Source organism: Orcinus orca, chromosome 12 (genome assembly GCF_937001465.1).
Source record: "Orcinus orca chromosome 12, mOrcOrc1.1, whole genome shotgun sequence".
Taxonomy (NCBI): domain Eukaryota; kingdom Metazoa; phylum Chordata; class Mammalia; order Artiodactyla; family Delphinidae; genus Orcinus; species Orcinus orca.
The window spans coordinates 24,646,047-24,658,961 of NC_064570.1; the positions used below are offsets into that span (position 1 = coordinate 24,646,047).

General features: G+C 37.0%; 1 protein-coding gene across 12 annotated transcripts in view; it reads left to right on the top strand.

Moving 5' to 3' along the window:
• REPS1 (RALBP1 associated Eps domain containing 1) overlaps nucleotides 1-12,915 on the top strand; it is a 73,863-nt gene that overhangs the window by 53,059 nt on the left and 7,889 nt on the right. For 7 of the 12 annotated variants that reach the window (XR_004476983.2, XM_033406174.2, XM_033406210.2 and 4 more), the window contains 6 exons: nucleotides 4,912-4,999; nucleotides 5,786-5,887; nucleotides 7,969-8,041; nucleotides 9,367-9,485; nucleotides 10,309-10,391; nucleotides 12,722-12,907. Coding sequence is in view for 11 of the 12 variants with exons in the window: in XM_033406174.2 (XP_033262065.1) it covers nucleotides 4,912-4,999; nucleotides 5,786-5,887; nucleotides 7,969-8,041; nucleotides 9,367-9,485; nucleotides 10,309-10,391; nucleotides 12,722-12,907 (651 nt within the window). In the remaining variant the exon portion in view is untranslated. The remainder of the gene's footprint in view (nucleotides 1-4,911; nucleotides 5,000-5,785; nucleotides 5,888-7,968; nucleotides 8,042-9,366; nucleotides 9,486-10,308; nucleotides 10,392-12,721; nucleotides 12,908-12,915) is intronic. The other 5 variants (XM_012536325.3, XM_004263770.3, XM_004263769.4 and 2 more) reach the window with 3 other exon arrangements.

The following is a 12,915-nucleotide window of genomic DNA, read 5'->3' on the forward strand; positions in this document are numbered from 1 at the left end:
CAGAAAAGAACATTAAATATAAAAATCTAGAACTCGGAGGCAAACTAAATTGACTCATGACTGGCAGGAAATGCAGGGAAATAGTTGACTTAATAACAGTGATATTCTTGTAACTTTTTGGAAATAATATCCAAATTTGTGAATTCCAGCTCTAGTGTTTAAATGATATGGCATAATACTTTCTTTTGTTATTTCTAGTATGGCAGGAGGCTCTAGGAAAGAAAGTTTTAAATGGTTAATTGACATTTTAAACTTGAGTTTAGGCCTCTAAATTTGATAAAGTTGACAGTCTTAAATATTTATAATCTGGTACCTAGAAACATCTTTTTTCTTTTACGCTAGCAAACTATAATCTCACTGTAAACTTTCAATTAGTACAATGCCCTGCTTTCAGTGAGGGTCTGAGTTTCTTAACCTTCATTTAATTCTTACCTGACATATTACCAGTCTACAGAACACAGCCTGTGGCCACATTCCCAAATGATCCTTTGCAAGGTTTATATAAATAAGGATTATAAGTAAGTAAATAAGGTCCATTCAGATTAGAAGAGACTCACATAGGAGAAAAAGAACACTACAGTTCTGATATGAATTTAACATACCTTACAGTGTCAGAAACACTTAATGGAATAATTTTTAAAAGCCAAATTTTGATAAGTAGATATTGCTCAATAAAGTTTGTCTGTGAAGGACTCCAAACTGCTCTGTAGCACTTAGAGACAGCCATCACCCAGGGCAGTGACCTCACATGCAAACTGAGATGGTTAATTATTAGGCTCCCAGAATTGTTATGAAACTGAGTTTCTGATATCTCATTTCCAGCAACCTGATTACTTTTGTTGAACTGCTTATTCTGGTAGAATGTGTTTCCACCAGGAAATTCTAGACTGACGAGAAGTGCAGTGCACTGGTCTCTGCCATGACTTATCTCTGATCTTGAGTGCTGTAGAATGTTTGACTCACTCAGGGTATGACAAGGGAGTTCATTTGATCACTGATTATGCCCAGCCAACTCAGTTGGTTTGGTGGAGCCCCCTTCCAGGTGCCTGTGTTATTCTCTAGGAATACCAAGATGTCAAAAAACAAGTCCAGTCTTAAGTAGACCACAGCTTAATCATTATAAACTGATGGTTGTAATATGCTGACTTTGATAATTATCATATGTAGCCGTGAACAAAACTGTGGGCAGAGAACTGTGGGCTAACTCAGCCCAGTGTGTTTGGGCAAGCTTTCACAAAAGAGGGTATGTTTGTATGATGAGTTTTGAATGAAACCGTGAATTGGCAGAAGTGGACAAGGGCATTGCAAGCAGAAGGTCACGAGCAGCAGCAATTCAGTGCAGTGAGAGTGTAGGGTAGACACGTATGGGGGAGTGATGGGGAGCTGAAGAGTGTGGCTGAAACCTGACTGGGAAGATCTTTGTTTCCTAGACCAAGGATCTGAACTTAACTGGGAGCTAACAAGAAGTACCATGATAAGATGGGGGCGCCAAAGAGGTAGCTGGGGAAGATCGTTCAGGCAACAATGTGAAGGACTGCTGGGATCAAGAGAGAGTGAACAAACACATGAAAGAATACTCAACATCATTAATCATTAGAGAAATGAAAATCAAAACTACAATGAGATATCATCTCACACCAGTCAGAATGGCCATCATCAAAAAATCTAGAAACAATAAATGCTGGAGAGGATGTGGAGAAAAGGGAACACTCTTGCACTGCCAATGGGAATGTGAATTGGTACAGCCACTATGGAGAACAGTATGGAGGTTCCTTAAAAAACTACAAATAGAACTACCATACGACCTAGCAATCCCACTACTGGGCATATACCCTGAGAAAACCATAATTCAAAAAGAGTCATGTACCAAAATGTTCATTGCAGCTCTATTTACAATAGCCTGGAGATGGAAACAACCTAAGTGTCCATCATCGGATGAATGGATAAAGAAGATGTGGCACATATATACAATGGAATATTACTCAGCCATAAAAAGAAAGGAAATTGAGCTATTTGTAATGAGGTGGATAGACCTAGAGTCTGTCACACAGAGTGAAGTAAGTCAGAAAGAGAAAGACACATACCGTATGCTAACACATATATATGGAATTTAAGGGGAAAAAATGTCATGAAGAACCTAGGGGTAAGACAGGAATAAAAACACAGACCTACTAGAGAATGGACTTGAGGACATGGGGAGGGGGAAGGGTAAGCTGGGACGAAGTGAGAGAGTGGCATGGACATATATACACTACCAAACGTAAAATAGATAGCTAGTGGGAAGCAGCCGCATAGCACAGGGAGATCAGCTCGGTGCTTTGTGACCACCTAGAGGGGTGGGATAGGGAGTGTGGGAGGGAGGGAGACGCAAGAGGGAGGAGATATGGGGATATGTGTATATGTATAGCTGGTTCACTTTGTTATAAAGGAGAAACTAACACACCATTGTAAAGCAATTATACTCCAATAAAGATGTAAAAAAAAAAAAAGAGAGTGAGATGATGAGCACCTGAACTAAGTGACACAGGAATAGCAAGTAGACAGGGCTGGTTTCAGACAGACAGGATAGTAAGATTTAAGCCAAGTAGAAAATGTAGATATTTGAGCACAATAGAATATTCAATAAAGTACAAAGATGTATAAAATCAAGTACCTAAATATATGATACAAGTGTGCCATGAGTGTTTAGGAATGGGTTTCCTAAAGGTTTTGGGTGATTTGAATAGTTAGAAGAAAGTGAGCAGAGCTTGTGAGTCAGTCTCTTTACTTTTTTCTCTGTTTTTAAATATGGGGATGCTAATTTGGAGCAGAGAAAGTGTTACTTTGGCATCTTGTGCTCAGGACCCAGAGACTTACAGGCATTTACGGTTCTTCATCTGGGTGTTGAAATGCTTAAAGTCAAAGCTCGCTCTTCTGCTGCACGTCACAGTCACAGACCGAGCTTCTGATCACTAGTCTGAGGTTGGGCCTGGTCATCTGTGTTAAAGCTCTTCCAGGAATTGCCTTGTCCTACTAGTAGCAGGATCCACTGGATTAAAGCTGTTGCAGGCTCATAGCAACAATTAGTTATATGACTGAAGTATGCAATAGGAAATTGATTTGCTGGTACAGAAACTTATGCAAATTATTTAGAGAATGAATAGAACATTCATGATTTTCTTTTTGGGGGGTCATTATTGTGACTTCCCTTTATTGTACTGGAAATATATGAAAAGGCTACTTAATGTATCTGTTACAAATTTTATAAATATGACTCTATGTACATATACACAGAATATATATTAGATCAATATTATGAGTTAAAGCATCTAATAAGTTTTCCTTGCTTGTTTTTTCTTAGTGTGCTTTGGGTTTGGAATAAGCATGAATCTATCATGCTTTCTCCTTTAATCTTGCCTTAGAATGTTAAAATCTGATTCTCAGCAGTTATTTCTGCTATTAAAATTGTAAGTTAAGAAAATAGTAGTTATTCTTAAAGCCATGTTTTTCATAACCATAAACATAACAAACAACATCTTGAGTGTATTGTTAATAATTTCCTGTGTATGACTCATTCTTATGTGAGAAATCTAAACTTTTATCCATCTATTATGTTTTATAACTGTAACTTTAGAGTTGTAGGGGAAATGTTAGTTCAGGTTTATTAAATAGTACATAACCCTGTCCAGAATCTCACTGGCGTAGGGACAGGAAATTACTGTAAATGGATTTATCTGTATAATTGCAGTAAAGAATTCATTTGTTATAAATGGGTTGAATTTAGAGATTATGCGAATAAGCCAAGGAGACCTGTCAGACAGGAGATGGTATGCTAGAACTTGCAGAGGTGTGGTGTTAATACTGTCACCAAAACAGTGTCCAACTTAAATTGAAAGGTCATTATCCTTCACATTAAATGATAAATTTAAACTCATTACTAGATATTTGAAATTTAAGGATCTCAAGTTCAGTCTTTAGCAGCAGCACATACAAAATACGAGCTGACTCCTAGTAGAAGGGGCTGAACTCCTGTAGGCATGTTTTTTAGCTGGTCTGTTGCTGTTAAGCCAAATGCTTGATCCCGTTCTAGTTCCTCCCCTGCGCATCTCAGCTCCCAGGGCCAGGCCTCCCTGGCTACCCAGATGCACCTTTCTCTCTTCCTTCCCTTTTGGAGAGGCTGCCATACATTGCCTTATACTCTTTTCAGAAGTTTATTCTGTCAGTTCCTTTACTCCTCTAACTAGACTTGCCGCTCATGCCTTATGTTGAGAATTATCAGATGTAATATAGTCATGAAAAAGTTTAAGGAAAGGATTAATGTTACAGTAGGAGTGTTACTTATCCTAACTCTTAAAAAAATGGGTTCCTTTTGTGGAAGTTTTATGCATGAATTTTAAACAGTTCTGTAGAACTAATCTATAGAATGTAGGTATCATGCCTACTGTTACAATATGACAGGCATCTCATTAACTTTGTCTTATATATGAAAAAGAAAAGTGTCAAATTTTTTGAGCAGTTTAGTGAAAATGAATTCAATCTTTTACTTAGGCTTTGGGTTCTCATAAAGTAGTTCCTTTTAACCTCAAAGGTTCAGATTTGTATAACTTCATCAGATCATTTCACACTTTGCCTTTGAATATTGTCTTGAATTGTATTTTTATAAGATCAGTTTTCTTCTCAAATCTTTAATCACTCAAAGTTAAAATGTACTTTTTATAAAACAAATCAGATTATTAGGCGTATACAGAAAACTTGATTTTTTTTAAATATAATTCTGGAACTTTTATTTAAAAAATTAATTTTCATGCTTGCCTTAGTGTGAATGAGGAACTCTGTCCACCGGGTTTTGAAGTGTTTTTAATTTTGGTTATTTCAGGGTACCTGCTTGGCATTTTTAATACAAATTCTGTATTTCCTCCCATTTGTCTGTAGGATACTGCTATTGTTCATCCAGTTCCCATTCGTATGACTCCAAGCAAAATCCACATGCAGGAAATGGAACTTAAAAGGACTGGCAGTGGTAAGGAAGCTGTTGCTGGGTTGTGTCTTAGTTTAGGAGGTTATATTTTAGATTAGCATCAAACCAAAATACACAGGTAATCATTCTGAGTTCAGGTTTCTTTTGTTAATTGCTTATTTTTTTAACATAGTACTTTTTCTGCAATTATATTTGTACTGTGTGTGTGTGCTTGTATATTTTTTAAAATTTATATTACAGTTTTAAAAGCAAATTACTGAATTTAATTTATAAAGTTTTTAAATAAGGACATTTGGAAAACGTGACTTTTCTGATGCCCTGTGGGTTTTTATGATCATTCTTGTGAATTTACATTTAAAGTATGTTCAAATTTTAACCGAAGAGGTATATGTTAAAGTGAATCTTGACTTTGAAATAGTATATTTTGCTTTAACTCTTGAAGTTTCTCCTCATTTTAGATTAAATGTTTTAGTTAGGGTCTCTCACAGATAGATTTGTTTTCTATGTAAGTCAACAACATAAATTACTTATTTTACAGTCATTTGTGTGGTGTTTTATTTAACTAATTGCCCTACAGGGATAAAATTAACAAAGTATGAACATGCAGATTGACTTTTTCATTATAAAGTATCTTCTGTTGTGGCAGAAAACAAAATTCTGTATAAACAGGTTTATGTTTGTCCTATTAAATATTATTTTGTCTTACATTTCATGGATTTACTTGCTACTTCTTTGGAGTATTGAAACAAAGTCTTGTACTCTGAGGTTTATGAATTTATTAATTCAGATACCTATATCTTGTATTTTTACCTATTAATTCTCTCCTAGATCATACTAATCCCACTAGCCCATTACTTGTGAAAACATCTGACCTTTCAGAAGAAAATAAGATAAATTCATCAGTGAAATTTGCTTCTGGAAATACTGTAGGTAAGTGAAAGATAGAATTACATCTTCCATTTGAGGTTTATTAAGTCTGGACTTAGAGTCTGAATAATTCAAATATATAACCATTTAATATTATCTTCACTGGATAATGCAGAGAATAGTCAGTCCTTTTAAACACCCTACCCTCTGTATGAATAAATGGTTGCCCATTGCCACTAAACCTTCTTCAAGGCAGGCCTCCTGTTTGCCATCCCTCTCAACTAGCCAGATTTTGTACATTGGCTCTTTCCCACTAGCTCCTTTCTTTCTGTCTCACAAGAGATTGTGTATATATTCATTCATTCAGCCAATGTTAATGGAATACTATGTGCCAGGCTCTGTTGTAGACACTGGGGATTCAGCAGTAAACAAAACAAAACAAAAAAATCTTTGCCCTTTTGGAGTTTACATTCTGTAGGGAAGGTAACAGAAAAAAAGGACTCATATCTTAGGAGATAATTAACACCCTGGATAAAAATTAAGTTGTGAAAGGGGAGAGGTAGTGACATTTTAAATAAGGTGATCAAAGAAGGCCTTACAAAAGATGACATTTGAGTTAAAACTTGAAGGAGACGAGGAATTGGGCTATGTGAATATCTGAAGGAAGGATGTTTAAGGCACAAGGAACAGCCAATATGAAGCCCTGGTTTAGGGAAGATGCCTTATTTACTGGGAACAGCACGCAAACGCCCGAAATAGAACTAGTTAGTAAATTTGGCAGGTAGAGGTAGCAAGTGGGAGAATAGTAACTGGGGAGCAGTGTAAGACTGACTTGTACTGAAAAGCCATTTAGAAGGGTTTTGAATGGAGAAGTGACATAATCTGACCTTCCTTTTTTAGCAGGATTATTCTGGCTGCTGTATTGGGAATAGGCCAGAAGAAGGCAAGAGTTCAAACAGGGAAAGACCATTTTAGGAAACAGTTATAACAATACAGGCAAGAGAAGATGATGGCTTGGCCTAGGGTGGTAGCAGTAGAAGTGCTGAGAAGTGGTCAAATTCTGGTTAGATTTTGGTAGGAAAAGACCACAGGATTTGCTTGAATGTCAAGGGGTGGGGGTGGGCGGTCATGGGTGGTTCAAGGGATCTTAGCAACTGGGAATTGACAGAGTCTGTGGTAGGAGAAGGTTTGTGTGGGGGGTGGGGGAGTCGGAGTTCAGGTTTGGACATGATAAGTTTGAGATGCCTATTAGAACATCCAAATGGAAATTCGTTAATTTTAGCATCCTTCTTGTACCAATTAAGTAAACTTCTCAGTGATTTGACAAGGAAAAGGAAGGGGATACATTTTGAAATGAAACTAAACCAAATAACCAGTCCCTTCAATTTATCACTCTTGAAAGGTATGAGTAGTGTTTCTTCAGATTATCCCTAGAGTTTCTATTTTAAAACTTCTTTACTGCTTTACAACTCTTAGTCTCTTCTGGGATTCTCTTCTCCTTCATAAGACTTTGAGGAAATTGAAAATGATATGACCTCAGGTGAAAAATTGGTACCCTCTGGTTAATTTCATAAATTTTATTATTGTCTAAGCACATTTTATTCCCTTGTCAAATTTTTAAAAATTTTACATTAACAGTTTTTAAGTTAGCTTTTTTACTTAAGATATTTCTAATTTATTCTTTAAAAATGAATTTTTTCATTACAAAAATTATTCACACTTGTAGAAATATAATAAATAAAAATATGAAAATTACTTGTAATCTCACTATTCTACGAGTGACCGTGATTAGCATTCCTTGTCAACCTTAATCCTCATTCTGGGCATGTTATATTCTTATATGAAATGAAACTGTAATATCCTCCTTCCATGTAACTGTTTTCTATCCTCCTTCCATGTAACTTATTTTGAATATTTCTCTGTTATTAAATAATAACTTTTTTAGATTGTAACTTGTTCACTGTGCATAGTATTGTGTTGTGTAAATAGTCCATGATTTATTTGATTTATATCTAATTTTTTACAGTTAGTAATACTATGATGAAATGTTAACGTGTTAGCCAATCTTTGAATATCTCTGACTTGAAACAATAATTCAGTTATATAAATGATTATTATTAAATAGCATATATCCCATTTATCAGCAGATGGTTACAGTAGTTCAGACTCTTTTACTTCGGATCCAGAACAGATTGGGAACAATGTAACTCGTCAAAGGTTAGTGTTTCTGTCAATAAAAAGCATAATTAAAATACCTTGTTAACGTTTTAATATTTAAAATTATTTAAAACCAAGTATAAGTTATTTTTCTCTATTCTTCAGTTCTGCACTTCTCTAAAGGCTGTTAGGTTACCTACTGATTTATGTAAAAGGGAAATGATTTTGATTCTTTCCAACTTTAATAGGAAAACAAAAGGAACCGTTATGTCTTCATGGTATTCTGTGGAAGGTTTAAAATGAGCTGATAATTTCTTGGCAGTAGTGGTTGAATACAGTCCTTTTTGTAGCTCATCAGTGAGAGTCTATTTAAGTAAGAAATGTGCAGATTTCCTTTCATAGCCTTATGGGCAAGTACCAAAAGAATTCAGTGTTTTAAAATGTCATCTGGAAGCACAGCCCAGTGTTGGACTACCTACCCACCCTGAAGATCTGCATTATATATAACGTCTCAGGCACAAACAAAAAAAGGTGTGGGGTAGGGTGAGGGTAGCAAGGGCTCTGTCTACAAGGGCTTCACCGTCCACTCAGAACTGTGCACAGGACAGAAGCATCTTTCTCCCCCGCTTTTCACGCATTGTAAGAGCCTTTTGCCACACTCCCGGAGGATATATGGAGAGAGTGGTAATATAGAATCTCTGAAGAGCTCACACAGTCAAAAGGCTGCCTTTTCATATATCTTAGAGTTCTCAGCCAGTTTGGATTTTAGTCTACTTTTTATTCCTATTAGTGAGGATCAGATTGCTAAAGTCCATGAGACTCTTTTCAGAATACATAGAAGACTTTGGTGGCCAGTAAGTGAATCTCGAGAGAGGGTTGAGCATGAGGATAAATAATCACCTCTAAAATGAGAGGGCCTGTGGTAACACAGAACGGGCATCTCACACAGTGGAGCCACATTCTACCTCAGCTTACCAAACTTAAAACAAGTTGAAAGCTAACCGTATCTGAAAGTAGAGTTTCTCTTTTTTGAAAATAGCTTTTCAGACTAATATTATCTTTAAATGAATGGAAAAACATTACACTAGGTTAGAAGTCTACCTTGAATTCATGTTAATAGCTAACTTTCTTTTTAAAGTTTTTGAAATTTTGTTGAATGTATAATTATACTTTATAAAGAAGATTCTTTGCTATATTAAATAACTACTTGTGAGTGCACATCATAAACAGCACTGTTTGTTCGTTGTAATACTCGTCTGTCCTCTGGAGAAAATGTCTCACCAGTAAGATCCTTTGCTGCTTAGCTGAGTTTGAATGCTTAAGAAGAAAAAAGAAAAGCTCCAATGTCAGTAGCATGACCAATTGTAATGGGGCGAATTTTGCAGGTCTCATTCAGGAATGTCGCCTGATAACACTGCACCACCACCTCCCCCTCCAAGGCCTCAGCCCTCTCATTCCAGATCGTCATCTTTAGATATGAATCGGACCTTTTCAGTCACCACAGGTAGGGGTTAGAGAACCATAATATATATTAAATACATTAAATATATTAAGCTACAGATACACAATATTTTCTCTTATTTTTTGATACTTATATAAAGAAAAATTTTGAATTGAAAAAGTATCAAATGAGAGGGAATTTTTTTTTCTTAATGACTACCTAAATTGAGTTCCAATGATAACGATGGGAACCTGAGAGATGCCACAAGAGATTTTAAAAGAATGATGTGGAGATATCAAGGAGGTAAAGCTAATAGGTCTTAAATTACATGACAAAAGAGAAAGAAGAGTCATAACTTACTCAAAGGTTTCAGTTTTTATATGACCGGTTGTATTGTTATCACGCTGGTGGAAATAGAAAAGTTAGGACGGAGGGTGATGATGTTCTGTTTTTGATATTATGCGTTTGGAATGATGAGAAAAAAGAGAAATAATCAACAGGCCAATTGGACTTGTGGATTAGGGAAGATTGATGTATTATTTGAGAATCAGTTACGTAGAATTAATAGACTGAAGTGTTAAATGAGAGAAAATTTGGAAGTCTTCATATTTGATAGCTAAAGAGCAATCAGAAATATGGGAAGAAAACCAAGAATGTATAGTGTTATGGAAATAGGGAGGAGCAAGACAAGAGTGCCTCATGCAGCAGAGCAAGAGAGATGAGGTCTGAGAAGAGGCCATGAGGCCTGACCACATCTAGACAGCTTTACAAGTTATATGTGGCTTCCAGTACCATATGTTGGTATTGGAAATCTTTTATCATTTGATCGCATTCATTCAGCCTGTCTGTTCTATTAGCAAAGTAATTATATATTTACAAAAAGAAGACTTGTGTGTTCATACAGGACAGCAACAGGCTGGAGTTGTTGCCCAACCTCCTGCAGTGCCTCCAAGACCACAGCCCTCACAGGTAATTCTCCTAGGTATTCACTACTAAGCATCAGTTATTATAGTCCCCTTAGTCAACTTGTCTGTTAGGTCTTTGATTCTATTCTAGAATTATTCTGAAGATCAGGAATTACATAATTGTCATTCTTAATGTGCATTTATTAATAATTCAGGGAAGGGGACTTCCCTGGTGACGCAGTGGTTAAGAATCCACCTGCCAATGCAGGGGACACAGGTTCAAGCCCCGGTCCAGGAAGATCCCACATGCCGCGGAGCAACTAAGCCCGTGCGCCACAACTACTGAAGCCCGTGCGCCTAGAGCCTGTGCTCCACAACACGAGAAGCCACCGCAATGAGGAGCCCGCGCACCACAATGAAGAGTAGCCCCTGCTCACTGCAACTAGAGAAAGCCCGAGCGTAGCAACAAAGACACAACGCAGCCAAAAATAAATAAATACATTTATTAAAAAAATAGTAATAATTCAGGGAAGCTAGGTCTTATTTTAGAAGATAAGGATTCCAATAATGATTTATTTTTTGAAAGAAGCTCAGAAGTGAACCAAATGATAATGTCTTGACAAAGGAGGGTTTAGAGGAAAGAGCAATGGACTGGGAGATATGAGTTGTCCATGTTATGTCCTGGATCTAACAGTGACTCAGAGTAACCTCCCTGCATCTCCCTGGATTTGTTACTGTGTCAGTGAAGGAAGTGTTAGATGACTTCTGCAACCCCCCTGCCAGGTCGAAGTTGTTTGCATCTGCATAAAACTGTTATGTTCCAAGATAGATTCTGGAATATAGCTTAGTTTCATGGGACTGACTGGCTACCTTTTACATGAATGAGTTCGGTTGATTTTTCTGAGTTAGATTCTTATAATGAAGTTGCTTATTTGCAGTAAAAAATATGGTTTCCTAATCATCAAATACACTGAAATTTGAATATTCCAGTATTTATTTTATCTAAAGTGCCAACAAAAATGCTTTTACTGTGTTAAGCTGTGAAACCCAGTGAGTTGGTCTCTTGACTCAAGAACCAGTCTAGTGCAAAAGACAGAACTGTAAACAACAATTATAATAAAAGTGCTGCAGTAGACATATTTATAAAATACTTTGGCACAGCTTTTCTAGCTGGTAAAGTCAGGAATCACATTGAAAAGGTCTAAGTAAAATGAAGTAAGTTAGACTTAAGCAGAGACTTGAAAGATAAAATGGTATTTCTTGGGGAGAGGGCATTACAACCAGAAGGAATGGCATAGAGGTGTAAGGTAAGCCTGGCATATTCTTCAAGGAAAAACCATTGAGTTCAGTACAACTAGAGTCATGGGAAAGGAAATTAAAGAGGTGGGAAAGGGGCAGAGCATCTCCTATATCATACTAAGAAGGTGGAATTTTTCTTATAGGATGTAGAGAATTTTTAAAGGGACTTTTTAAAGAGACTTCAGATTTATTCCTGTAGCATCCTGTACTTACTTCCCTTGTCATAAAACTCCTCACACGGTATTTTAAACCCTTGTTTATTTATCTCTTGTCCTGCACTAGGCTTTATTAGGGGATGGGCCTTACTTGTTTATTCACTATTATATCTATCCATAGTGCTTGGCCAAAAGTAGATACTCAATAAATTTATTTTTCGATTGAAGACTTTAGAAAATTTGATCTGGCAAAGGAGTGGAGGACAAATTGAAGAAACGTGCACTGGAGTGTCAGAGAGTAGCTAGAGCACGGGTTTTCACACTTTAAAAATAACAATCTTTGGGCTTCCCTGGTGGCGCAGTGGTTGAGAGTCCTCCTGCCGATGCAGGGGATGCGGGTTCGTGCCCCGGTCCGGGAAGATCCCACATGCCGTGGAGCGGCTGGGCCCGTGAGCCATGGCCGCTGAGCCTGCGCGTCCGGAGCCTGTGCTCCGCAACGGGAGAGGCCACAAAAGTGAGAGGCCCGCGTACCGCCAAAAAAAAAAAATTTTTTTAGAAACAAATGAAACATTTAAAAAAAATAGCTTTTTTAAAGAATGAACAATTATGCAGTAGCCCAATTAAGAAAAAAATAGATGCATGGGGAGAATCAGAGATTAGGGCCAGAACTTCCCCTCTCCTGTGATGCCCTTTCTTTGCAATAAGAATTTTGTAGAAGTATCTTTTTTATTGGAGGTTTGTCATCTTAATTTTTTTAGTGTCTTAGCATTTCACTTAAGGTTTTTTAGAGCTAAATGTTACTGTACCTCACCTCCCTGAATTTTCAGCTAGTAAAAACAGCATCCTTATAAATAAATTTTCAGAGAAAAAGAAGGCTACTCTCTGACACTGATAACACCAATAAAATGTCTGTTCCTCTATATCCTAAACCCTCATATAGGCTGCTGGTCCCGTCGTGCATCGCCCGGTGGATGCCGATGGCCTAATAACTCACACTAGTACCTCACCTCAGCAGATACCAGAACAACCAAATTTTGCAGATTTCAGCCAATTTGAAGTATTTGCTGCATCAAATGTAAATGAAGAACAAGATGATGAAACCGAGAAACATCCAGAGGTCTTGCCGGTCAGTTT